Here is a 27,462-nt window from a genome sequence, read left to right on the forward strand (position 1 = left end):
GGACGCGCAGGCCCAGCCGCTCCGCGGCATGTGGGATCTTCCTGGACCGGGGCACGAACTCATGTCCCCTGCATTGGCAGGCGGACTCTCAACCACTGCGCCACCAGGGAAGCCTATCACGGCCCATTTTTAACCTAGTTCCTTGCCTGAAGGTGAGCACTACCTTAAAAGTTTCAAAAATAACTGCAACAAAAGTACAGCTCAGTCCCACACTGCACTTTCCTCAAGGGAACTCACTCTCACTAGGCCACAGCCTGCTCATGAAACTCCACCCAAGAACTGGCACACATGCAGAATCTCGCCCAGGAAACAAGGGGAAGCAGGAAATGTGTGTACCTCCTGAAGGTTACTGGTCCGGAGGTAGCCACTCTTCTGTAAGATGGACCAGGCTATCTCTGTGTCATTCACATTCATCTGGCAGCCATAGGTCTCAAGATAGACTGCAATGAGAGGGCAATTCCACCGTAGGCAGATGAAAAGGGACCGCATGTCTCAAAAGGGCGCCTCCCCAAATGCCCCAGAAACACCTGAGGCAACTGGTTAGCCGCTAAGTCCCCTGTTGCCTCAATTCTAAGGCATCATTAATTGCCAGATGTACCCCCAAATTAATGACAGCCTTTCAGAACAAAAGAAATACTACATTATATACACACACCAATTATAAGCCGTATCATTTAAAAATGGAGAAAACATGCACCTGAGAATCAGGAAATATGGCTATAAAAACAATTAGAAAAGGGAGAACTAGTTGACAATAATTATCAACCTGGGGGAAATAAATTTAAATCCATGTTAGAGCTTCCCTGGTGGCGCAGTGGTTAAGAATCCGCCTGCCAATGCAGGGGACACGGGTTCGAGCCCTGTTCCGGGAAGATCTTACATGCTGCGGAGCAACTAAGCCCGTGAGCCACAACTACTGAGCCTGTGCTCTAGAGCCCACGAGACACAACTACTGAGCCTATGCTCTAGAGCTTGCGAGCCACAACTACTGAAGCCCGTGTGCCTAGAGCCCGTGCTCCGCAACAAGAAGGGCCACTGTAATGAGAAGCCCATGCATAGCAACGAAGACCCAACGCAGCCAAAAACAATAAACAAAACAAATAAATTTATTTTTTAAAAAATCCATATGTTACACTCCTCCTTCTCAAAATGAGGTTCTCCAGACTCTGGAGGGAGCAGCAGTGGCCAGAGGGTACATAAAGCCACAAAATAAAAATGAGGCAACTTCCTACAGTAACTTCAAACGTCTTAAGTGAAAGCAAGCATGGCTAACATGACATAAAACACATTTGCACAAAGTTATAAGAACCTCAATTTCACACCGTAGTAACACCCTTCAAACTAAATTCCTATTTCAACCCCTGTGCCCACCAACGCACTTTAATCTACAAACCCAAATAAATTCTAAATGGAGTTAAAAGTTGAAGGATAATCACATGAAAACCAATAGAAAAGATCAGTAATTTTTTAAAAAAAGAAACAATCAGGATTTTGTTTTAAACCTTCCTTGGCTCACTTCCCTTGTATAAAAAAAGAAAACACCAAACTTATGTCAGGGAGACACTGAAGGGAACAACAAATGTTAAAGGACTACAAGATACTGAGCAGGAGTCACAAGGTATACAGACTCCTTGATTTACCAATTCAACTCCTAGAAATTTATTCCAGAATAAAATTTTTAAAGAAGCTATCTATATATGCATGTATCTGTACACATATATATGAGGCACTTATTATAGTGTTATTTATAATATAAAAATTTTTGAAACAACCTAATGTCCCAACAATTGGAAAACATCATGGTACAGCATGTGATATTTTGCACCAATGTTTTTAAATTTAATTATTAAGACTAGAATTTGGAAGAATATTAAATGAAAATAGCACATTACAAATAATTTGCACCATATGACTGCAACCAAATCATTAAGAATTATAAAGGGAAATTTTTTTTGAAACAGTGCAAAAGGGGAGAGATCTGGTTGTCTCTTAATGTCTCTTCAACCTTTTTTTTTTTTGGCTGTATTGGGTCTTCATTGCTGTGTGCAGGCTTCCTCTAGTTGTGGTGAGCAGGGGCTACTCTTCGTTGTGGTGTGCGGGCTTCTCATTGTCGTGGCTTCTCTTGTTGCGGAGCACGGGCTCTAGGCACGCAGGCTTCAGTAGCTGTGGCATGCAGGCTCAGTAGTTGTGGCTCATGGGCTCTAGAGCGCAGGCTCAGTAGTAGTGGCGCATGGGCTTAGCTGCTCCACGGCATGTGGGATCTTCCCAGGCCAGGGCTCGAACCTGTGTCCCTTGCATTGGCAGGTGGATACCTAACCACTGTGCCACCAGAGAAGCCCTCAAACGTTTTTTTTAAGGCATTTTAACTGAGTGCATTATGTTTCTCAGAAAACCTCTGCCTAAGCATAATGATTTTCTACAGCACCAATTATGAAACCTACCTTATAACTTAGAATGATCTAAAAATCAGAATAAAGATCATAAGGGTTTCCAAAGGTAACCAAAAAGAGGACTACCCAGGACTTCTACCCACAAGTTGCGTGTACCAAAACTATAAGTTCCTTTATATTATTGTTACTTGGTAGAGTCTGACAATTCCATAACTTAGCAGACTTCCCACTCTGTTAACCCTCCAAAGCCACGTCTGTAATAAAAGACCTGTTAAGAATCAGACTATCGGACGTCCCTGGCGGCACCGTGGTTAAGAATCTGCCTGCCAACCCAGGGGACATGGGTTCGAGCTCTGGTCCAGGAAGATCCCACATGCCATGGAGCAACTAAGCCCATGCGTCACAACTACTGAAGCCTGCGTGCCCTGGAGCCTTCACGCTGCAACTACTGAGCCCACGCACCACAACTACTGAAGCCCGCGTGCTGCAACTACTGAAGTCCGCATGCCTAGAGCCCGTGCTCTGCAACAAAGAGAAGCCGCTGCAATCAGAAGCCCGCACCCCGCAGTCAAGAGTAGCCCAGAAAGCCCGCGTGCAGAAATGAAGACCCAACGTAGCCAAAAAAATAAAGAAAGAAAGAATCAGACTACAGATACTGGAAAGGAGTAAAGCAGGAAGTCCAAAGAGAAGTAAAGTAAAACCAACCTCTTCTCTGCCTTCCTAAAAGATCATCCACTGTGAGATATGGGGGTGGGTCCTCCACATCTGGAGTAGATGGTTTCTCTTGAGGAACTGAAGCACTTCTTAAAAAATGCTGAAAAGTCGGTCCAGTGGCCAGCCTGGAGCTGAAATCCTTCCAAACTCCATCCTCCTGCCGCCTCTCTGGACTGGGACCTGCAGAGCTGCGGACACCACTGTGTGCCCTGCAGGTCCTAAGCAGCAGCCAGGACACAGAGGTCAAGGGCCCCCACCTCAGACATCTCTGTGCTTGGAGGACACACTGTAAAGGATGCATGGCACTAAAACAGCCCAAAGACTGCAAGAGAATGACAGACATCACCAACATTTATTGAACACTATATACAGGGCACTGCTCTAAGCACTTGCAAGTGTATTAATACATTTAATCCTCACAAAAACCCAAGCAGGTACTCTTAATAATACTGTCCCCTTAATAATATTTTACAGGTGAAAAAAACTGAGGCAACTTGCCAAATATCACACAACGAAGTGCCAGAGATGAGACGCAAATCCAGGTAGCCTGTTTTCAAAACAAAGGGGTGGTAGAGATGAAATGAGAAGCCCTGACAAGATAACAAAGTGGCACCTTGTGCCAGGAACAGTTCCAAGGGCTTTAAGTGTATCAGCTCTTTAAACCTTCACAGCAACCTGAGTAACATAGGCAACAGACACTATTATTATCCCCATTCAGAGAGGAGGAAATAGACAGAAAGGCTGAGGGACTTACCTAAGCTCCCACAGCCAGTAAGCAGCAGAGTCGGGATTCAAATAAAGGTCTCTATTACAACAAAGCCTGTGTCCCTAGCCACCTTGCTACACCGCCTCCCCACACTGTGAAAACTATTTACTGAGGGCATCTTCTTTTGGGTTCCTTCAAAAGTAAAGTATCTAACATGGGGGCACCATATGCCTGATCGGTGACTACTTTCGACCTCCAGGAGTCTCAGATTACTGCCCTTCAAACTTCCCACCCAGACTCTCTCACATATGGCTGGGGGAGAGAGATGGAAAATGGCACAACCTTTACAGAGAGCAATTTGCCACCTTCCATCAAAATTACAAACACACAAACCCTAGATAACTAATAAGAACCTACTGTATAGCACAGGGAACTCTACTCAGTACTCTGTAATGACCTACACGGGAAAAGAATCTAAAAAAGAGTGAATATATGTATATGTATAACTGATTCACTTTGCTGTACAGCAGAAACTAACACAATACTGTAAGTCAACTATACTCCAATAAAAATTAATTAAAAAAACACACACACACACACACAAAAACCCTTTGACCAAGCAGTTCCATTCCTAGGTATTTATCCTACAGATAGACTCATGTGCAAAATAACCTATGCATAAGGATATTTGATGCAGCAGTGTTTCTAATAGCAAAGAAACGGGAAAGATCTAAATGTCACCCATAGGGGACTAGTTAAATAAGTCACATTACATCCATACAATGGAATAAGATCCAACCGTTAGAAAGTGAGGTTGAATCTATACATGACAAAAAAGCAAAGAAGCAAAGTGCTATACTAGATATAGCGGGCCATCCACAAATCTGTGCAGGAAAGAAGACATGAATATTCAGGTACATATCTGTAAATGCACACAATATCTCTAGAATGCATAAGAAACAGTGGGCGCCTCCCAGGAAGGAACCTAGGTGATTCAAAGTACAAAAGGCGGAGACTTACTTTCCACCACATATTCTTAATGGACCCCACATCTCCAGCCTGACTACCTCACTCCAGCCATACCAGACATCTTTGTACTGATCTTCACTAGCTTCTAGGCTTTTACACATGCTGTTTTCTCTGGCTGGTGTATCTTTGCTCAACTGATGTGGCCAACTCCTACACTACTTTTAGGTCTCTGCTTCCTCCTGGAAGCCTTTCCTGGCCACCACCGCCAAAGTCTAGGGGTCCTCCCCTAGGTTCCCAAAGCCTCCTTATAGCTATCACAAGACTCATCACACTTTGCTGTTCATTACTGCTTATCCCTTGTAAGCCAGAGGTCTCTGAAAGCAGGGAACAAATCTCATTCATTTCTATATTCTTAGTATCTCCCATTCTAGTAACATGGCAGGTGCTATACATATAAAATGAGCAGATGTGGCCTGTTACTTCTCCAACGCGATCGCCTGCTGTACATGCCACCAGCACTTTAGGCAGGAGCAATGCCAACCTACTTTCAAGTGACAGAGAACAGCAGACTTTTAGTGTGAACTTTAAAGTCACCCGTTTCTGCCCCTTGCTTGTTGTGTGACCTCAGGAAAGTCAAATTCCTACCTCTGAGCCACCAATTCCACATCTGTAAAATAAGGATAAAAATAATACCCACCTCTCAGAGGTGTGGCGAGAATTAAAGATGTTAAAACCTAACTTGGCATACAGTAAGTCTTCAGTAACTGCACAATTGCAGCCCACACCTCCTTTGATGGTGGGTATAGAGCATTGTGGTTAAGACGCGAGAGACAGAGTCTGACCCAACTGCTGCCTCGCCAGGTAACTTTGGGCACGTGGAAGCGTCTTAAGTTCTGGGAGCTTCCATTTCCTCATGTGTAAAATGGGAATAATAGTACCTATTACAGCACCTATCTCCATGTCTGTTGTGAGGATCAAATGCGACAATACGAAAAAAATGCCTGCATAGCACAATGTAGGGGGCCTCGGTGGGGGCCCACATTAATTAGTCGACAATTACGATGAGAAAATAGCCTCATCTCAACATAAACAATAAAGCATCCCACTTCATTGGTGATTACAATGTGTCAGGCGTGGTGCTAAGCGCTTTTCATGGATTACCGTATTTAATCGTCACAGCAACTGTGAGGCAGGTTCTACTATCATCCTCACTTCACAGGTGACAAAGCTAAGGCTCGGAGGAAAGAGGGCTGACTTGTCCAAGGTCATAAACGAGTAGGAAGCGGGGCTGGAGTGCGAACCCCGACAGCCTAACTCCAGGGTCCGCGCTGTAACCACCGCGCCAACCTCCCCTTGAACACCGCGCATTCCCGGGTCACCGCCGCCCCTCCAGTCCCAGACGTGGGGTGTGGCCGAGGGCGCAAGCGACCTCCGCCGGCACTCCGTTCACCTACCGCTGCCCGAAAGCCTGGCGTCCAGCCGCGTAAGCTCCTCTCAGTAGGGAAGCTCCCGGCTCGGCTGTCTGCGGCTGCGCACGCACACACGCAACTTCCGTTCCACCTCCAATTTCCGTCCGGGGCGCTCCGTCCGGCGGAAGTGCGTCTTCTCTACTGTCCGGGTGGGTCCAAGCTCCTGGCTTTGAAAACCCTCCACTGGTGAGCTGAACCAAGCGGTAACCCCTAGCCGGCAGGTGGCAACTGAGCGCTTGAAATGTGGCGAGTGCGAGTTAAATGTGTTCTAAATGTAAAATACACACCGGATGTCGAAGAAAGAATGCCAGCTATCTCCTCGATAATTTTTATATTGACTACGTGCTGAGATAATATTTGGGATTTCTTGGTTTAAATGAGTATATTATTTAAGTTAATTTCATCTGTTTCTTTTTACTTTTTTCATGTGGCTCCTGGGAAAATTTTAATCACGTGGCTCGCTTTCTAGTTCTATTGGACAGTGCTGCGTTATAGGTTAAAGATTTCCCAATTCACGTTTCCAGCATAGAACCCCCCTCCCAACCCCTGGAGTCACAGACACATAGTTCCACTGTCTATGGGGCACCTCCCCTTGGGTACCTATCGACCGTCTGTAACTCAATACAGAACTCTTCATTTCTTCGTACACATCCTAACCCAAAACCTGTGTCTGCCCAGTCTTGCCCATCTCAGTAAATGACCCAAGCATCCTCCCAGTTGCACTAGGAGAAACTGAGTCATTTTTTGTTTCCTCTCCCTCAATCTCCACACTCAGTCTATCAGCAAAGTTTTGTCAGCTCTAACTCCAAAATGTCTTAAATCTATCCACTTCCCATTCTCCCGTTCTTCTGCTGCTGCAACTCTAGCCCAGGCCACCATCATCTCATCAGAAAGGACAGCAATAGCCTGCTAACTGGCCTCCTTGCTTTTGCCCTTAACCTAGTCTCCTACCAACTATTTCCCACACAGAGCCTAAGAGAGTTTGTTTTCTTAACTCAGATCATGGGAATTCCCTGGCGGTCCAGTGGTTAGGACTCCGCACTTTCACTGAGGTGGGCCCGGATTCAATCTCCATCCTTGGTTGGGGAACTAAGATCCTGAAAGCTGTGCAGTGCAGCAGGAAGAAAGCAAAACAAAACAAACAAACAAAAAAACAAGACAACTCAGATCACATCATTCCTCTGCTGAAAACTCCCAGTGGCTTGCCATTGCCTTTGCAATAAAATCCAGATTTCCTACTGTGTCCTAGGACCTGCATGATCTGGCTACTGCTTACTTTTTACTTCTCCAACCTACTTATTTATTTTTTACTATTTACTTCTCCTAGCATGTTCTCTCTAATTAACTATATTTCAACTACACAATTTTATTTTGCTCCTTCAATACCCCAAGCACATGTTTATCTCAGAGCCTTTGTACTTTGAACATTCTCTCTGGAATGTTCCCCCAAACTGTTTCAAGGCTGGTGCCTTCTCATCCTTCAGCTCTCCAGAGAGGCCCTCTCTGACCACCCCATGTAAAAGGCTCCCATCACTATCACATCATTTTCTTCTCAGTATTTGTCACTATCCAAAATGATAGCATTTTTTGTTTACTTGCCATTGCCTATTTCCTAGACATTCAGCTCCCTGAGAGGAGCAACACATTCTGTCATGTTCACGGCAATATCCCCAGGACGTAGCACAGAGTCTGATTCATAGGAGGCCTTAATAAATACTTGTTGAATGAACAAATGACTGCTTTATGTATTAGTTTGGGTTCCCCAGAAGCAGACCTTGAAAAAAGGACTTGAGTGCAGGCAGGTGATCACAGGAGACGCTGATAAGGTAACTCGGAATGAGACAGGGGAGACAGCCAATAAGGAGGGTGTTATCAAGCCAGGTGGGCATCTGGGTCTTCATTCTGTTGGGGAGCTCTAAGAAACAGTGTTAAGACACAGACCTCAGAATTATTTCACCCAAATGGAGAGGAAGCTGGGGTAGTTATATACTACCAGCCATGGTGGAAGTATACTCCTACATGTGTTAATTCCTCAGTGCTTCTACTCTACCTATGCAGGGAATGCTGTGGTTTGGGAGAAAGCCCTCTATCAATAAAATGCAGTCACTGACTCCAGCATTCTGAATTACCAAGGCTCTGGGCGGCCTGACAACCCCTGCTATAACTGGCCTCTTCGACACCTCATTAGAACTCTATGAGGTTATTATTGGCCCAAGTTACAGGTGAGAAAACTGAAAATACAAAAAGGTAGTCGAGTGCTGAAGCTCACATAACTAGGGTGTGGCAGAACTGGGATCCACCCACAGGTCAGTCTGATCCCAAAGTCCTATTCTTAACACTGACTAATTCAAAGTCAGACTGGCTGGTTCACATTAAGGCTCCGATGCTTACCATGATAGCCATGGCCAAGTCAGTCCCCCCTGCTGACTTCCACTTTCTTTGCATATAAAGTGACTGCTATGTAGAAAATATACTGCACTGAGGGTAGGAGGGTGGTAAGACAAATCAGTAGAGTATTGAGGAGGCTGTGGCAGTTGTCCAGAGATTGTGGAGTCCTGGGCCAGTGCGATGGCTTGGGGCAGTGAGGAAAAAACAAACCCAGATTTCAGGAGTTTGAGACATACCACAATAAATTCCACAGCATCTCTTTACATGACTGCTGGGTGCCAATTGAGTCAAATATACAAAGGCAAACACAGCCCAAGAATTGTATTATGGCTCTTGTTTTTTACTGTGGTTCTCCAGGTAATCTAGAATGTGCTCTGATCTTTTCAGGCAATAATCAGCACCGAAAATACAAAATTTCAGAATTCCTGGAAAACGTTTAGACTCTAGAGACAAGTTCCTGGAAACTCTGAGATCTAAAGACTCCAGTTGGAGAAATATTCAGGTTTCCTGTCAAAGTTTTTACTACAAGGGGAAGATGTTCTGACCTAACTCGGCCGGGGGTGGGGTACCACCTGTGCCACACAGAGCCCCACCATGGTGGCCGAACCTCCATCCCAATAGGAGTTATATTGAGGAGGGAAGCCTCCCACCCACGCTACCAAGGTCAGACAACACCCATTCACTCTCCACAGTGACCCCAAGCATGGACCCTGTCCTTCCTGACACATCAATTCTCTATTTCAGGTCCTACTTATCATTTCAACATGGCCCTTCCCTCTTTAGCCTCGGTATTGTCCTCCTAGAATCACAGGAGAGAGGGATTCTAGAGCTGGAAGGAAGCCATTTTTAGAGCTTCCAATGTGGGAGTCAGGGAGGAGCCGGGATTTCAACCCAGGTCTCTTGGCCTCTTAGAACTGTGCTCTTTCAAATCTGGATCTTCCCCTAGTGGCCCCAGAAGGAGATGTCACCTTCCCCTTTTGTGGCCAGAGCAGGAGGCAGCAAGTCAGATGTCAGAGCTACCCCTTGCCAGTTCTGATTGCCCATGGGATGGGCATGAGGGATGTTCTCTGGTGCGTGTTATGCTGCCCCCACCTATACGTACACACACACACACACACACACACACACACACCAGCCATTCCCAACATCCCTACTATCCTTTCCCACACACATCAGCCCATGTGAGGGCCAGGGACCATTTCCAACCTCCCAACCCATCACCCACTACATTCCAACAACAAGGGTCCTTTCAGCTGCCATACTGTGGAGTCTCAGACAGTGTTGTGTCTTGGGCAATGAAGGTGATGAAAACAACACCCCCTGCCCCGTCCAGATCTCCAGGAGCTTGGAAGGCTCATGTTCCATCCCACCTTGGGAATCTGTCATCTGGGATGCCATTCCCCCTCCTACCTGACTAACTCCTACTGGTTGCTGATAGTTCGAACAGTTACAGAGCAATTTCTTCTTCCCCTCCTCCTTCCCCACTGATTCCGCCTCAGCCAAATGACTTGTTTTGGCCAACGGAATGAGAGCGGACAAAATGCAGAGGATATAAATGTGCTTGTGCACTTTGCTTGTCTTTGAACTCCAGTGAATTGCCATGAGAACATGCCCTGGGAGCTGATGCCCCTTCATCCTGGGCTCCAGAAGGAAAATCATAGAGTAGGCCTGAGCCCAACCCACAGCCTGGACCAAAGCCACCCAGCCAAGCCCAGCTTCTAATGGTCAAACTGCAGTCAACATGCAGCCCCAGAAGCATGAAAACAAATGCTTGTTGCTGTGGCCACAGAGTCCGGAGCTGTCCTGGTCCACAGCATTGTTGCTGTGGCCACAGAGTCCGGAGCTGTTCTGGTCCACAGCATTGTTGCTGTGGCCACAGAGTCCGGAGCTGTTCTGGTCCACAGCATTGTTGCTGTGGCCACAGAGTCCGGAGCTGTTTGTTCTGGTCCACAGCATTGTTGCTGTGGCCACAGAGTCCGGAGCTGTTTGTTCTGGTCCACAGCATTGTTGCTGTGGCCACAGAGTCCGGAGCTGTTTGTTCTGGTCCACAGCATTGTTGCTGTGGCCACAGAGTCCGGAGCTGTTTGTTCTGGTCCACAGCATTGTTGCTGTGGCCACAGAGTCCAGAGCTGTTCTGGTCCACAGCATTGTTGCTGTGGCCACAGAGTCCGGAGCTGTTCTGGTCCACAGCATTGTTGCTGTGGCCACAGAGTCCGGAGCTGTTCTGGTCCACAGCATTGTTGCTGTGGCCACAGAGTCCGGAGCTGTTTTGGTCCACAGCATTGTTGCGACAGCAGCTGATTTTTAGCCTGCTCCTTCAGAAGGACATCAGCTTCAGGTCTCCTCCTGAGAGGAACCTGCCCTCACCCCCAGAGCAGGTCAGGTCCCCGCTGTCCTCTCTGGTATTTCCATGAGTCTACCCAATCACACATTTGATTGTGAGAGCTTCTGCTGAATTTCTTTCCCCGTGCAAGGGGGCCTGTCAGTCTTGCTCCCAGCTAATCAGCTCCTGGACCCAAGGATTAGCACAAAGTAGGTGTGCACTATGTATTTCTCAAATGAACAGTGGGGGCTTCCCTGGTGGCGCAATGGTTGAGAGTCCGCCTGCTGATGCAGGGGACACGGGTTCGTGCCCCAGTCCGGGAAGATCCCACGTGCCGCGGAGCAGCTGGGCCCGTGAGCCATGGCCGCTGAGCCTGCGCGTCCGGAGCCTGTGCTCCGCAACGGGAGAGGCCACAATAGTGAGAGGCCCGCGTACCGCAAAAAAAAAAAAAAAAATGAACAGTGGATTGACGAATGGGTGGGCAGATTGAGGTGGGCAAAGCTGGAATATCTCTGCTTACCTGCATTTCCCCAGGTTTCTAGAACAAGCTCTGGCTCTGGCTTGTTACGTGAATCTATGTGGGCCTCAGTTTCGTGTGGGACCTTGATTAGAACTGCTTGGTCTACTGCAGTAGCTACTAACCACATGTGGCTACTGAGCATGTGATATGCAAGCGGTGTGAATGAGGAACTGAATTTAATTCCATTTTAATGAATTTTAATTTAAAAACTGATAATTCAGTTATTGGAAAACTTTAGTACATTTGGAAATACCTGATTATGGGAATCTAATTTTTTCAACTGGAAACTTTATGAAATCTAAATACCAATCAAAGGTTTCCAGTGAAAATTTGGTATCTGAATACAGATGTGCTGTAGGTACAAAATACACACCAGATTTCAAAGACAGTATGAGAAAAAGAATGTAAAACATTTCATTAATGAATTTTTATAATATGTGTTGAAGTGGTAACATTTTGGATCTACTGGGTTAAATGAAATTTATTATTAAAATTATTTTCATCTATTTTTTCTTACTTTTAAAAATATGGCTACTAGAAAATTGGTAATTACAAATGCGGCTTGCATTATATTTCTAGTGGATGGTGCAGGGCCAGAAAGTCTCTAAGGTGAACAAGGGCTCTGCAGTCAGAAAAACCTAGTTTGAATCAAGCTCAGACATTTCATAGCTGTGTGACTTCGGGCAAGTCACTCTCCTGTTCTGAGCCCCCGTTTTCTTACCTGTGTAATGGAGACTGCCGTGCCTATCAACATAGATACGTGGTGAGGATCCAATGAGGAAATGTATGTACAGTGCCTAGCACATAGCAAGCACTCTCTAAATGTAAGCTATCGTTACTGTCATCACGGTAATTTTTCTGGACAGCGCAAGCAACTGGGGCTCATATGCAGCCAGCTGCATGGTACAGATTCCAAAGAAACATTCCACGAAGCACACTCCAAGCGTCCTCCCTTCTGTAGGAAAGGAGCGAGAGGCTCTCTATGATGGTTTTAAAATAGGTCCACACAAAAAAAATGTTTAAATAAATAAATAAAATAGGTCCACAAATTCTTTGACATTCCTTTCTTCAAGAGGTGGAGCCTGGGGCTTCCCTGGTGGCGCAGTGGTTGAGAGTCCGCCTGCCGATGCAGGGGACACGGGTTCGTGCCCCAGTCCGGGAAGATCCCACATGCCGTGGAGCGGCTGGGCCCGTGAGCCATGGCCGCTGAGCCTGCGCGTCCGGAGCCTGTGCCCCCGCAGCGGGAGAGGCCACAATAGTGAGAGGCCGCGTACCACAAAAAAAAAAAAAAAGAGGTGGAGCCTAATTCCCCTCCCCTTGAGCGTGGGCTGGGATTAGTGACTCACTTCTAATGAATAGAATAAAGCAAAAGTGACAGTATGTGACATCCAAGACTGGGTGATAAGAGGCATTGTGGACCCCTCTTGGTTCTCTCTTCTGTGTCACTCACTCTGGGTGAAGCCAACCTCCTTGTCATGAGCCCACTCAAGCAGCCCTATAATTAGGCCCATGTGGTGAGGAACTAGGGCTTCCTGCCAACATCCATAAGTGAAAAATATTGGAAACAGATCCTCTAGCCCCAGTCAAGCCTTCAGATGAGTGCAGCAGACACCTTGACTATATCCTCATGAAAGACCCTGAGGCAAGAACAACCCAGCTTAGCCCCTCTCAAATTCCTAATCCACAGAACTGGAAAAAGAATAAATGTTCACTGCTTTAAGCTGTGAAATTTGGGGGTAATTTGTTATGCAATAGTAGATAACCAATAGATTCTTTTCTGGCCCTGTGGTTAAAGGTCTGCTCTTCTCTAGGGAAAGGGGCTCCAGTCCTGGGTCTGGTCCCTCTTGCAACTACAGGGGCCACTACAGCACCCACAGGCCAAGGTACAAACCACAGACACTGGGCCAGGCTGCCTATGTACTCACAGGCTGTTTATTTATCCGAGACTAAGGAGGAGAGAGAGGGGATGAAGAGAAAAACCAGATGCCTCAAGGTGGTAGAGCTGATGGGAGAAATGAACAGAAAGGCTCCTCCTCTTTCTCTTGACACAGACCCCAGGGAACTCCAGCTTCAGATGGGGCCTCTGGGGACAGTTTAGGGGCCCCTGGGAGGCCTGGCAGTTGTCAGCTAGGGTCAAGATCCCCAGAGGGGCAGGTCCCGGGCTCAGAATGGCTTCTGCGTACACAAAATATCTCTCCACAAAAGGCACTGGTGTGGGTGGGGGGAGCAGCAGGGAGGCTACCACATCACTGGCAGGATCCACTGTGTCCTGAGTCTGGGTCCCAGCCTCTCTCAGGGGCTGGGTCTCTGCCTCCTTGTTCCTTTCCTCTCCCTTCCCTCAGCCCAGTGGTAAGCAGGCAATCGGCGGAGGGCCAGGTCAGGCCATGTGGTGGACACCCCCTCTTCAGGGCTAATGCATCTGACGACCTCTAGGCTAAGAGCCCCAGACGGGTGACTTTGGCCGAGAGGAAGGAGTGGATGATGAAGACCATTGTTTTGGGGCATGAATGCAGGTCCAGCTGCTGCAGGGTGGACGGAGAGAAGGGTCAGGAGCCCCATCCAGCCTGGGCCCCCGGACAGCATCACCCCCCAGCCCCTCCACTCACAATCTCTCCTTCAGCGCCCCCGAAGTCCAGGAAAAGGAGACTGGCACCATCGTCAGAGGACATCTGCAGCTTCTCAAAGGGTTGTCGGAGCAGCACAACTTGGGCCGCACCTGGCTCAGCCGCGCACAGCGTGAAGCCTTTGTCAATATGCACAGAGAGGCTGCAGGGACGGCCGTTCCATGTGCAGGCTGTGGGGAGGGTGTGGGCATGGGCACAGCAACACCTCAGAGACCGCAAGCCCTACCTCCAATCCCCACTGGCAGCTCCAAAAGCGGAACTTGAATGCCACTGGAGGTGGGAGGCTCACTGTCAATGCCATTTGTACACCCACCCTGTATAGAGTCACCCACGCTCTGAAATACAGAAGGATGAGCAGGCAGAAAACCTATACCCCACTTCCAGTCCCACTGCCAGCAGCCAAGGTGGAAAGGGGGAGCTTCAACTCTGCTTTGGACAGGAGGCCCACTCCCTATAAAGGCATCAGCAGACCCACCAAGCATGGCCTTTGGAGACCTTAGAGGCCTGTAGACTTGCCCAGTTAAACGTGAATTTCAGATAAGCGATGGATCATTTGGACATACTTAGACCAAAACATTATTTGTTGTTTTACCTGAAATTCAAATCTAAGTGAGTGTCCTGTATTTTTTCTGGCAACCCTACTCCAAGTGCCATCTCTCATATCCTCACCAGCAGAGTCACAAAGCCGGCACAAGAAAACCCCTGGGAAAAGAGTCTCACTACCTACCAGGGCACCTGCATATCCAAAACAGAGGGCCCTCAGAGACCCCAAATCCCACTCTCTCTCCCCCTCCTGAAGCACCCTAAAGAAGGAATCTTGAATGCCCCTGGGGATAAGAGGTTTGTTACCAGAAAGGCACTCCCAGATCCACCCAGCCCACCTGTCGACACCTCCTGCACACCCTCAGCAGCCCGGTGACAGCCATCCACCAGCTGGCGGGTCCAGGCAGCCAGCTCCTGCGGTGACTCCACGCTGAACAGGTGAGTGTCCACACCGTGGCGCGTACCCGTGCGCAGGGCAAAAGAGAGCTCTGCATCGTAGGACAAGGAGCCCTTGGAGGGGCCTGAGTGCACCAGCCTGGGGGCAGGGGGCAGAGGGCTAAGCATGAGGCCTCAGGCAGCAGGGAGGTAGTTCTGGGCCACGAGGGTGGTTACCTGGGAAGGGACCCTGCGACTCCTTTACCACCTAATGTGGGGACAGGACTTGCAGACAGCCACTGATTGACTCACAGGAGACCATCTCCTGCCACCCGTCCCCTTGCCCCCTCGGCTCCAACCGTTCTGGTGTCTTCAGACACGCCAAGCATACTCCTGCCTCAGCATCTCTGCGGTTCCCTCTGCCGAGCACACGCTTCCCTGATTATCTGCATTGCTCTCTCCCTTACTTCCTTCAGACCTTTGCTCAAGTGCCATCTCCTCTGAGAAGGCTTCCCTGACCTCTCTGTCTAAAATGGCACCCCTCCCTATCACTCACTAGCCTTACTTTTCTTTATGGTACCAGAAGTTATAATTACTTTTCACTGTTTTGGTTGGCTTTTGTCTTTTTCTCCAGAATATCATCTAGGGTACAAATTTTTGTCTAATTGTTCGCCACTATATTCCCAGCAACTAAAACAATGCCTGACATATAGTAGGTGCTCAGTAAACATTTGTGACCTGAATTAATGAATCACTTAATTAGGCAGGCAATTCATGACCTGCTTATCCCTGGTAGGCAGCAGGCTCCTGACACGTACGCCAGAGCCCAGCCCAGAGTGAGGAGACATGGACAACAAGGGCCGAGACCCCACAGCTTGACTCTCACTTGTTGTGTAACCTTGGGCAGTTCAATGCCCCTCTCCGGGCAGCAGACCCCAGAGCTCTGTCCCTTAGCCCTCTTTGCTCCTCACTCCACATACTTTCTCTCGTAGCTTCATTCCCCCTTGGAGCTGCTTCTGATACCCAGCCCCCTACTTTGCAGCCCTAAACTACAGACCCACAAGTCTCCAAGTTTCCTACCCAAGCTCCCTACCTGTCCCTCGCACACTCTGGACTCAACTCAGTGTCTTGCTCTGACCTCCTCCCTTTGCACTCCCACCCCCAGTCCCACTGCTCCCCCAGACACAAGCTCCAAACCTCCCATTCATCCATTCATCCGGACACCTCCCTCACCCTCCCCATCTGGTGAGTACTAAGCCTGGTTAATTTTACTACCCATGTGTTTTCCAATGCAAATGCGGCCTTTCTTCTCCATCTGCTGCCTCCACCCACCTCCACCAGCTCTCCTGCATGACTGCTCCCACCCACCCACCCCCAGCGTATTTTCCAGGTGGCAGCAACATGGATTCTTTTAAAACACAACCCAGGGCTTCCCTGGTGGCGCAGGGGTTGGGAGTCCGCCTGCCGATGCAGGGGACACGGGTTCATGCCCCGGTCCGGGAGGATCCCATGTGCCGCGGAGCAGCTGGGCCCGTGAGCCATGGCCGCTGGGCCTGCGCGTCCAGAGCCTGTGCCCCACAACGGGAGAGACCACAAGGGTGAGAGGCCCGCATACCGCAGAAAAAAAAAAAAAAAAAACCACAACCCAAAGAGCCACCTCACTCCCAGGCTCAAACTCTTCAACTCTGCCCCAGCTCTTAAGATAAGGCTAACATTCCTTAACCAGCCAATAGAGGCTCCGCAAGATCAGGCCCTGCCAACTCCCTGCCTCTCCATTTCCTGCAGAGAGTCTACAAACTGATTATAGCACACTCACAGCTCCATGAACGTGCAAGAGCCCTTCATGCCTCTGTACCGTTGACTATGTTGTTCCCTCTGTGTGAGATGCTTTTCCAGCCTTTCTTAAATAGCAAACTTCTACTCATCTGTCAAAGTCCAGCTCAAATGTCACCTTCTGCCCGAAGACTTCCCCCACCAGGCCAGGTAGAGTTAAGTGGTTCCTACAACTCTGCATCCTAAAGTCTGTTCCCGGGTCAGTCTCCCCTGCCAGGCTGGGGACTCCCTGAGGGCGGAGCCTCTGGGGGCTCTCTGTCTCCTGAACCACACAGCACAAGGTTGGGCAGAGTAGGCATCAATGAATGAGTGACTGGTGGGACCTCATATCCTTCTGTTCCAAGCCCCCATTTTACAGATGAGGAAACCAGGGCCCAGACAAGGCAGAGACTCGCTTCAGGCCACCTGGGGAATAACTCAGGGCAGGATAGGGCTGGAATCCCCAGCTTCTGAGGTCCATCTAGAGCATCACTCCCCAAGCTCTGGGTGGGACACACAGTCCTGCCTGTCCGCAGATACCTGGTGGTGATGAGCGGGGCAGTACGGGCCGGCCGGCTCAGGGCCTCACGGGTCTGGGGGAGACAGCAGTAGAGGAGCAGCTCCTTTTCGGTCAGCAGGGCCAAGGAGGGTGCTGTGCCCCCACTGGGCAGCTGCAGGGGGCAAGGCAGCAGTGAGGAGGGACGGAGAGGGGAGAGGTCAGAGGGCCAGGGAGGGGTGAGGCAGTGAGGGGCAATGGGATTTGGGTCAGTGCCAGGACAAGGGAAGAGTGGGGAGGATAGGTCCCGGGCCCTGCAGGCACCTGCTCAGTCAGCCAGCCGATCTGCTTGATGTCCTGGCTCCCGGCTGTGCTGGTGGCTGACAGCAGCGCCTGCAGCTCGTCCTTGACCCAGGGCATCAGAGCGTTGACCTGGGCTTGGATGGCAGCTGCCCACGACCTGGCGCTAGCCTCATCCTTAGCCCTCAGGAAGAGGGTGTCCCGGCCATCTGCTGAACAGATCTCCAGATACCTGCAGGCACAAATGAGGTGGAGGGGAGGGCCCGTCCACTGGGCTGCAGGTACCCAACCCTGAAATCTGGCCCAGGAAACCCCATCTACCACAAAACCAGAAGAAACCACAGGGGATGTCCATGACAGAATCAGGAGCGACACTCGCTGCAGGGCTCTAGCCACAGTTGTTGGAGCCTCATGGGGCTTATCTACCTTATCTCAGGATAAGAGACTATCTCACACACACACACATAGGCATATACACACAAACACACACACTCAAACATGTGTGACGGGGACCAAAATTATCACTGTGTGAGGATTCATGATTTTGCCCTGTCCTCCTGGTTTCTAAGGAGAAGGACTGTCTTGCTAGGCCATCTCCCAGGTTCTCCTTTGTGGTACAGAACCAAAGTAACGCACTGAAGGGGTAGGGGTGTGGACACAGCAACTGAAGAGGCTTGGTAGCCTGAGATGGTCTACATAAAAAGAGGTGGGGGGCAGGGAACTTCCCTAGCAGTCTGATGCTTAGGACTCCGTGCTTCCAATGCAGGGGGCACGAGTTCGATCCCTGGTTGGGGAACTAAGATCCGCGGTGTGGAAAAAAAGAAAAAAAAAAAAAGAGCTGGGGAATGGAGAAGGGAAAAGGGCAGGGAGATAAAAAGCCACACAAGTAAGTGTGGGGGAAAGGTTTCAGGGAGGTACAAGAGGAGTTAGTGACAGGGAGAGGACTTTCAAATGTTCTGTGGGGCATTAAAGATTCACTCCCCTTTGGCTTTTCTGTAAACAGTAAGTGGGTCAGAAACTGGAGAACGGCTCACACACATCCATTCCAATGCCCTCCACCTCTGCCTTCCTCCACTACAGAGCTCCCTTGCAGCTAGCCCTGGCCATCGACCCAGTTCTGACCGATGAGAGAGAGAAGGCTCTGGGGAGGGCATCCCTTCCCAAATGAAAGGTAAAGCGTTCCCAGCTGTGGTAGTTAGTTTCCAAAGGTGGCCTCCACCAAATTCATCCCTCCCTGTACACACGGTGCACCTCTCTCATCAAGAGGTGAAGCTTCTTTCTCCTCTACTTGGCCTTGTGACTTGGTTTGACAAATAAAATGTGGCAGAAGTGCCATTCCAGCATTCCCAAGCCATCATGAAATCCAACTAGCCCGAGGCCACCCACCCTGAGAAGAACAAGCCAGCCATATAGAAAGGTCATACTGAAAGAGGAATGCTTAGCCAGCCTCTAGCTGTTCCAGCCACCCCAGCTGGCACGTGGGTGAAACAGCCATCTTGGACTTCCATGCCCAGCAGATACCACATAGAACAGAACTGGCCGGCTGATCCAGCCCAGATTACAGAATTGTGAAAATAATAAACTGTTATCTTCTAAGCCACTAAATTTTTGGATGGCTTGTTATGCAGCAACAGAACAAAATACCAGGAGAAAAGTTCCTTTGTCCTTTGCTTTCTTCCTGTCTGGAACATGGACACATGCTTGGAGATGCAGCCACCATCCTGCTTCCAGGAAGAAGAAAATCCACAATAAAGACGGCAGAAGGGGAATTCCCTGGCAGTCCAGTGGTTAGGACTCCGCACTGTCACTGCCAAGGGCATGGGTTCAATCCCTGGTCGGGGAATTAGAATCCCACAAGCCATGTCGTGCGGCCGAAAAAAAAATTTTTTAAATAAAAATAAAAAAAGGAAGCTGGAAGCCTGATGCCTTGAGGGCATCCTTGAGCAGCAACAGCAGCCTAAACAGCTGACCGCTGGACTTCTTTTTAAACATGTGGAAAAATTAACTCTTCATTTATTAAGCCATTTCGTGCTGGGGTTTCTGATACTTGCAGCCCAATGTAATCCTAACACTAAGTAAAAGTTTGAAATATTTTTCATTACATTTTGGTTACCAGATTGTGTTCCTTTGACTGGGATATTGTGCTGATATGGAAACCCAGTTATATTCAAGTTACACATACGTACACAAATCAGGCACATGTACATACATGAGTATACACATACAAATATTAACACAAACACACACAAACACATATGCACAAATCTACACCCCTGCCCGTGCAAATGCTCACATATACCCACAAATGCTTGTATTTAAATGCCATCTACATGTAGACACACATAGAAATATAGGTACACACATGCTTCAGGTGATGTCTGGGATCAGGCTGGGATCCACAATTAACCTAGAGTTCTATGAGTCTCAGGAAGGACTGACACCACCTCCCCTTCACCCAACACAAGGCCCCTTTAGTGGAGCACCTGTAAGTGACCTGTGAATCACTAGTTCTTGCCTCATGGGGGCAGGCTGGGGCTGGGGCAACACCAGGGCCAGGAGATACGGATGCTGAACATTAATCAGCCCTTCAGGGCAATGCTAGGCATTGGTCTGGCATTGAACCTCAGCTGTAACTAGGACCCACAGCACAAGCCTTTTATGCCCAAGCCATATGCACACCACCCCAATGCTGCACACCGCGTTTAATCAACATAGACTGCATTCACCACCATCATCACTCAAGCCCCTGAAGCTTCTGAAGCAGAGAGGGCTACCTGGAAATGAGGCAAGCTCCATTCCTTCCAGGTTGTGTGATCTTGGGCAGGTTACTTTCTCTGTCCTCATCTACAAAATGGGGGTGAAATAATAGGACTTTGCCTGTAGGGTTGCTGTGACAGTTAAGTTGTGCGTGATAAACACTCAGTAATGTTGGCTGGTATCAATCTTATCATCGGTGTTAAAGGCTGCGCAGATGTGAGGAATGGTAACTTTCCACGGCCCTGACACAAACGTTACCAGACATCTCAGAACCTCAGCAGAGTTAGAAGAGACTTGAGGGGATCACTGAGTCCGATATCCTTGTTTCACAAAGGGGAATCTAAAGGTTAGTGAGGAAAAGGGACTAGTTCATGGAGAACCAAGACTGGAATCCAGGGCTCCTTGGCAGACCAAGTTCCTCCTCAGATGTGAACTGCCCAGAGGGAGAAGAGAGAAGCAAAGCACACTATCATCCCCATAACTTCACCCTTGCATCCATTCAACAAACATTTCTTAAGCACCTACTATGTCTGTGCATCGTGCTTGTCACTTTGCAACACAAGGGAATCTTTCCTTTGGCCCCACTACCTAACACGAGGGCATGTCTGTCTGAGTTGCCCCCTACGCCAGGCTTACCTGGTCTCCGGGTCAGTGGGGGTGCACCTCCTCGAGACATATGCCATCTTCAAGGACATGTGTTTGGCATCATGGAGGTCCCGGGGTGGGAGGCCAGGGGAGGAAGGCTGCCGCTGAAGGGGTGAGGCAGGAGGCGAGTCCCAGCCAACCGAGGTCCCACTGGCAGAGTTCTTGAAATATGGTGAGACCTCTTTCATGTACTTGACTGGTTAGGGGAGAGGTCAGCAGTTACCACTGTGACATGGGCTCCCACGTAGCACACATCACAATTGTCACTAATTCATTAAAAGTTTAATTTATGTCCACTATCACTATCCTCCTCTAGGCTAAAGTCTCGGACAGGGAAGCATGGTAGAAAATTCTGGATGCATGCCACCATCCATTCTCTCACTTTTCCCTTGGTTTATAGACACATGGCCACTTGGAAGAAAGACTACATTTCCCAGCCTCCTTTGCAGCTAGGTGTGGCCACATAACTAAGTTCTAACCACTTAAGTTTAAGGGTTTAGAGCTTCAGGATGGCTGCTTAAAGGGAATGGGCAACAGCTGCAGCAAGGCAGTGAGAGAGCACTGGGAGACAGAAGATGTGATTGCTCTGCCGCTGTCCCATTGTTTGCCTCTATCTCTTCAGTCTTCTCATCTGCAAAAAGGAGGGGCTGCATGAGATAGTCCTATGATGGAGGCTGCTAATTTTCCTCCAAGATAGTCATAAACTTCCATCTTAAGACTTCATTTTCTAGGTTCCCTTGCAGCTATAAGTGCCCATTTGACCAAGTCTGGCCAATAGGATGACAGCAGAAGAGATGTGCGCAGCTACCAAGTTCTGCCCATTAAAGAAAGGGGCACGCCCTGGTCTGGGAAGATCCTACATGCCGCGGAGCAACTAAGCCCGTGTGCCACAACTACTGAGCCCATGTGCTGCAACTACTGAAGCCCACACGCCTAGAGCCCATGCTCCGCAACAAGAGAAGCCACCGCAATGAGAAGCCCATGCACCCCAACGAAGAGTAGCCCCCGCTCGCCACAACTAGAGAAAGCCTGCGCGAAGCAGCAAAGACCCAGTGCAGCCAAAAATAAATAAATAAATAAATAAATAAATTTAAAAGAAAAAAGAAAGGGGCACGCCCTTCCTTTCCCTGTCTTTTCCCTTGACAGGTTGAGCTGGCTAGAACACAGACTGGTGGGGCACCATCTTGACCAGGAGAACATGAGCCACACTCTAAAAGGCTGACTAACAAACAGAAATAAATGGATGCTGAGACTTTGGACTGCCATGTCAGGCTTGAACTGTTACATAAGAAAGCAAGGAGCCTCTATTATATATAAGCCATAGTATTTTACGGGGAGCTGGTTACAGCAGCACAACTTGTACCCTAACCAATATGATGTCTAGAGGTCCTCTCAGCTCTGACCAGTCATCACTGAGTGAGTATAGTGGACTCCTTCTAGAATAGCACTGTCCAACAGAGACAATGATTTCTATGATTATGAAAACGTTCTCTGTATACACTGTCCAGCACAGTAGCCACTAGCCACATGTAGCTATTGAGTACTTGAAATGTGGCTGGTACAAAATTCAGAGGAACTGAACTTTCTATTCAGTTCCTCTGCCCAAATGACCCATAAAGTCATGTTCTGATATGTGATCCTGCTCTCCTGGCTATGCTAGCTGGACCAGGGGTCAACCCCTTACCCACACTAGGTTACCCAAATTGAGACTGTTGAGAGATCCTACACTAATGTCTTGAGCACACTTGAAAGCTATAGGGGCAACCACCTTCTGCAGTGAGGTCAGAGAAGAGAGAGCTAACTTGTAGGGAGAGAAAATCAGTGGAGATGCATGTTGAGAGACAGAGGGAAAGCCCTGCCAGGCATCTGCTAATGTTCTGGTTTCTGATACTCCTCATTTAGAAACTCAGACTGCCATTCCAACAGGAGTTATGATATTTGCAACCGAAAGATTCTTGATTGGGGCCTGGATTCCATGCCTTTTGACAAAAGGAAGATGTCAGTAACAAAGGGCAGCTAGAAGTGAAAGGCAACATGATGACAGGGTTGATCTGAGAAGAGCTTGGTGGGAGAAGAGTTTCAGAGACAAGTCAGTTTTCTTGAGCACCTAATATGTGCCAGGTGTTGGACTGGCTCTAGGTAGGACTGGGGTGGTAAACATGTGACACTTGAGCTACCACTTGTTTATCCCTTGCTCAAGGAAGCCATCACAAATCAATCATAGTGTTCTATGGCAGCCATAACCAATCAATTAAAGCTAACTGATAATAAAACATTTTGGCATTCTTATTCTATCAGTTAGTTGAGTTTGGCTGCAAATAATAGAATATATGATAACAGTGCCTTAAGCAATAAAGATATTTATGATTTCATGTAACAAGAAGTCTAGAGGAAGGCAATTTCAGGATTGGTTCAGTGGCTCAATGACATTGGATCCTGGATAGGCCTCTCTGCCATTGGATCTCTGCCATTCTCTGGCCTTCCCCTCATGACCACAGGATGGTTGCAACAGGCTCAAGCTAATCATTCCTTACATGACAAAACCCAAAGCAAGAAGGGAGGAGGCAGGCAGAAAAAGGGCTGTCTCCTCACATCTCCCTCCTATCAGAGAGGTAAATATTTCCATGAAGCCTTATATCTCATTGGCCTGACTGGGCTGCATGCCAACTTCTAGCAAATCATTAGTACGAGTGAATAGTCATGATTTATTTAGACCAATCACAATTCAGCCTCTAGGGCTGAGCATATTCCCACCCAGTTAAAGCTCTGGTAGCATGGAAGAAGGGGAAATGGTTGGAAGACAGACAACCAGTAGTGTCTGCCACATCTGTCCCAGCATCTGGACTGTTCCCAATTCTGATGAGCAGCAGTCTCCTATCTCTAAAAATGAGCTGCTAGAAGGACAGTGTGTACATCAAAGTGGTTAAAAGTCTTGCCCGAGCACTGGTCTCTCTTCTCCCCTCTGCTGCCCTACTGAATAGTACCTATGCCTGCTAGCCCTTGGGCAGCCTCTCTTCCTCTCCTCTCAGCCACCTCTACTCCCATGGCCATCTGGCTTGTTAGCCACCTGATGTCTGCAGTCAAGGCCCAGTCAGTATGCTCTGCCTGTGAGCGGACAGACCAGGAAGGGGTGGGGAAGCAGTTCTTGGCCCAGCTCCCTGGAAGAACCACATAAGAAGCTATTTCTGTTGCAGGAGACTGACCCTGAGGCTCAGATAGGATCCAAGGCAAACAGGGGTGAAAGTGAGAGGGAGTTACAAGCCCTATTGGTGTTGGAAGAGAAGTTACATTGAAAACAAGAGCAGATTTTTTTGAGAGAACTAAGCCTAGGTCTGAAGATTGGGAACTAAGACTAAAAATGACTCATCCTCACCATTACAGCAATGACTTACCCCAGGATTATGTCTCAAGGGGCAACAGAGGTGGGACACATCACAGCCTACCTGACAGCCAAACCATTCCCCTACTTTTTTTTCTCCTTGCTAACAGAATCCAGAGCCCAAAAGGCTGGGCTTCTCCCCAGCCCAGGGGGAAAATCTTGACTGGTCAAAGCAAATCATGATCATTCCATCCCCCTTGCTTGTGATTAGCTTAGAAAGGAACAGATGATACAATTCTGTCCAATGAGCTGTGAGGGAAAATATACTCCCTTCCCTTCCTCTTTAGCCTTTAGAAGTTGCTGGGAGGGGGGGAGTTGGTCCTAAATCGATGATAGTCACTTTGACCCCAGGATTGGGGTCCACACACTGAGGATGGTGAATCCTTAAATTAATCCACCCTGGAGCCATGCTGACTTTATGTATTCTGGAAGAAAACGTATTTTCTTCAATGTTTAAACCTCTTTGAATTGGGTTCCTGTTACTTGCAGACAAAAGCATCCTAACTAATACAGCACCCACCCATTCCCCCGACTCCGACTCAGGCTGCAACTGATATATCTCCCTACTATAATTAACTACGTCCCTCCCCTGCTCAAAGCCATGCTCTGGCTCCCTGCACTCTTCACCCAACTGCAAGGCTCTCCAGGACCTGAGTCCTGCCTACCTTGCTGCCTTTACCTCCTGCCACATCCCCAATCTCGCTCTCTAATCCAATTATACTGACCTCCTCAGAGCTCTCAGAAGCTGTAGGAGCTTCCAAATGCCTTTAAAAATGCAGTTCTCCCTGCACAGAATGCCCTTAGCACATGGTTTGGAGACAGGCACTCTAGGATTTGAATTCCAGCTCTGTCTAGCTATGTAATCATGGACGAGGTAATTCACCTCTCTGGCCCTCAATCTGCATAATGATGTTTACCTCAGAGAGACGTTATAATTAAATAAGATGATAGAAAACATATGACACAGGTTCCGCCCACACTTAGAACTCTGCTGTGATTTTGTGTGTTGGGGCTGTCTCTCGCACCAAACTGGGAGCTCCTAGAAGACAGAAACCGGGCTTGATTCGAACCCAGAGTCAGTGGTCTGTGAATGGAGAAATGAACGCCAGGGCACGACAGGTTCGTTCAGCAGGCGGGAGAAGGTGCCACAGCCGAGAAGGTCCTGGCTCAGCTCAGACATCACCTCTCTAGGAAACCTTCCCAGATACCCGCTCTGGAACCTCCACGCCCACCACCTCCGCAGTCCCCTAGACCCCACTTCCCTATGTGTCCATGTGGGAGTCCGTGTTCTCCTCCAGGCTGGGAGCACTGTGAAGGCAGGGACCCTGACTGACTCGTGTCTGTACCCCCCAGAATCCAGCAGGGATCTCCGATGCTACGTGCTCAGCAAATGAATATTTGTCACCTTTGAAGCCAGAGAAACTACCAGAGGCCCTGCTCACCCAGGCCATCCCAGAAGTGGGTCCTCCTTCTCCTCTCCCACAGGAACGTGCTATAGATGGACAGCATACCAGCTGGTGTCTGAAACACGGCTTGTATTTCACCAACCAATCAGCCTGTCCCAGAGTGGGGGTGGGGTGCTGGGGCCCCCAGAGTGTGGCCATAAATAGCCCAGCTCTGAGGCCTCCTCCCTGCTCTGATTTCTGCCTGAGTCACCCAGCCAGGCAGGGTGGGGCTGCCCAAAGGCAGTGTCCTAGAGGGCTGAGGGCAGGACCATGACCCTGTGGCCAGCATTCTTGAGACCCCAAGGATAGACCCAACTGGTGTCCACACCCTCCCCAGCCAAACCTCTGGCCCAGGAGCCTGGTAAAGCAGATACGTGGGCCCTTCCTCCTCAGGAAAGTTGAAACAGACACAGGACACCCTGCCCCTTCCAGAGGCCCCGACTGCCAGCTCTGCCAAGGAGAGAAGCCAGCCCTGACCCCAAGGAGCCAGGAATAGATTCCACTAGAAATGCAAGGAACAGAGGCAAGGCAGGACCATTTGCCTGGCCCAGGACAATTGGGAGGGAACATATGTGTTGCAGAGAGAAGGGGATACATCTGTTCTGGCTCAACACAATATCCCCAGTACTTATCCCAGTGCTCAATAAATGTTTATGACTGAATGTCTTGGCTTTGAGTCTTGGCTAAAGCCTGTCCCCTAAACTCAAGCTGTTCCTTGTCTGTTCAGTGGGTGCTCATTTACTTGCCCCTGCCTGAAATTACATGATCTATCCATTTGCTTACTAGTCTACAGCCTCTCTCCTCTAACCAAAATGTCAGTTCCATGAAGGCAGGGACATGTTTCCTTGCTTTTTAGGGTATCTCCAGCATCAAGAATAGTACCTGACATATACCAGGTAATCAGTAAATAAGAAATGTGTTAAATAAATGAATATTGACAAGCCTGGGGCTTCTCAGGATGGAGACAACATTGAATTGGGCTCTAGAGTGAGGCAGGCTTGGGTTTAACTTCCTTGCTCTGTGACCATGGACAAGTGACTTGACTTCTGTGAGCCTCTACATCTTCATCTTTATAATGGGAGTAAAATATATCTATCTCCTAACATACTGAGATTCAATACTTATAAAGCACTTTGTCCTGCCTGGCATAGAATAGGTCTTCAATAAATAGCAGTGTGGTTATTATTTCTGCTACTATTCTTAGTATGACAGTATAAGGGGATGAGCACAGGATGTCATGACAGACAGACAGACAAAGATTTCAATCCAGGCCCTGACGCTTACTCTCCAGCCTTGGCAAGTCCCACAGTCTCTCTGAGCCTCAGTTTGCTTGCCTATATAATTGGCACTGATATGCCAGCTTTCTGAGTAAGGCATTGTGAGGATTCAAGTCCAAGCTGCCCACCTGCCCACCCAGGATGCTGAGGAGAGGACTTGGCATTCCAATGGGCTCTGGATGATCTTTGAGGTCCTGCTGGTCCAGCAAGGCTGGACTATACATAGTTCCCAGCCACTGGCAGGCCTTGCAGCAGAGCTGCCTGGATTGCCACACTCTGGGGCATAAAATCTGACCTTCCACACCCTTGTACAGTATAGGGGGCACCATC

The 27,462-nt window shown here is 48.7% G+C and overlaps 2 protein-coding genes across 14 annotated transcripts in view; both read right to left on the bottom strand.

Moving 5' to 3' along the window:
• CDK5RAP1 (CDK5RAP1 mitochondrial tRNA methylthiotransferase) overlaps positions 1-6,307 on the bottom strand; it is a 93,646-nt gene extending 87,339 nt beyond the window's left edge. For 7 of the 13 annotated variants that reach the window (XM_089896700.1, XM_089896699.1, XM_089896698.1 and 4 more), the window contains exons 1-2: positions 3,096-6,204; positions 337-440 (exon numbers count right to left, since the gene is read on the bottom strand). In XM_089896700.1, coding sequence (XP_089752826.1) covers positions 337-440; positions 3,096-3,456 — 465 coding nt within the window. In that variant the 5' untranslated portion in view covers positions 3,457-6,204. Of the gene's footprint in view, positions 1-336; positions 441-3,095; positions 6,210-6,233 lie in introns of those variants that run through there. The other 6 variants (XM_089896707.1, XM_089896703.1, XM_089896702.1 and 3 more) reach the window with 6 other exon arrangements.
• Positions 6,308-10,242: 3,935 nt separating this feature from the next.
• SNTA1 (syntrophin alpha 1) overlaps positions 10,243-27,462 on the bottom strand; it is a 29,428-nt gene continuing 12,208 nt past the window's right edge. Inside the window, exons 3-8 of the mRNA XM_022592674.3 lie at positions 21,023-21,227; positions 17,654-17,861; positions 17,374-17,504; positions 14,985-15,181; positions 14,086-14,273; positions 10,243-14,001 (exon numbers count right to left, since the gene is read on the bottom strand). Coding sequence (XP_022448382.2) covers positions 13,909-14,001; positions 14,086-14,273; positions 14,985-15,181; positions 17,374-17,504; positions 17,654-17,861; positions 21,023-21,227 — 1,022 coding nt within the window. The 3' untranslated portion in view covers positions 10,243-13,908. The remainder of the gene's footprint in view (positions 14,002-14,085; positions 14,274-14,984; positions 15,182-17,373; positions 17,505-17,653; positions 17,862-21,022; positions 21,228-27,462) is intronic.

The sequence above is a fragment of the Delphinapterus leucas genome, chromosome 15 (genome assembly GCF_059928025.1).
Source record: "Delphinapterus leucas isolate spDelLeu-1000000601 "Yukka" chromosome 15, BTC_Dleu_Yukka2, whole genome shotgun sequence".
Lineage (NCBI taxonomy): Eukaryota > Metazoa > Chordata > Mammalia > Artiodactyla > Monodontidae > Delphinapterus > Delphinapterus leucas.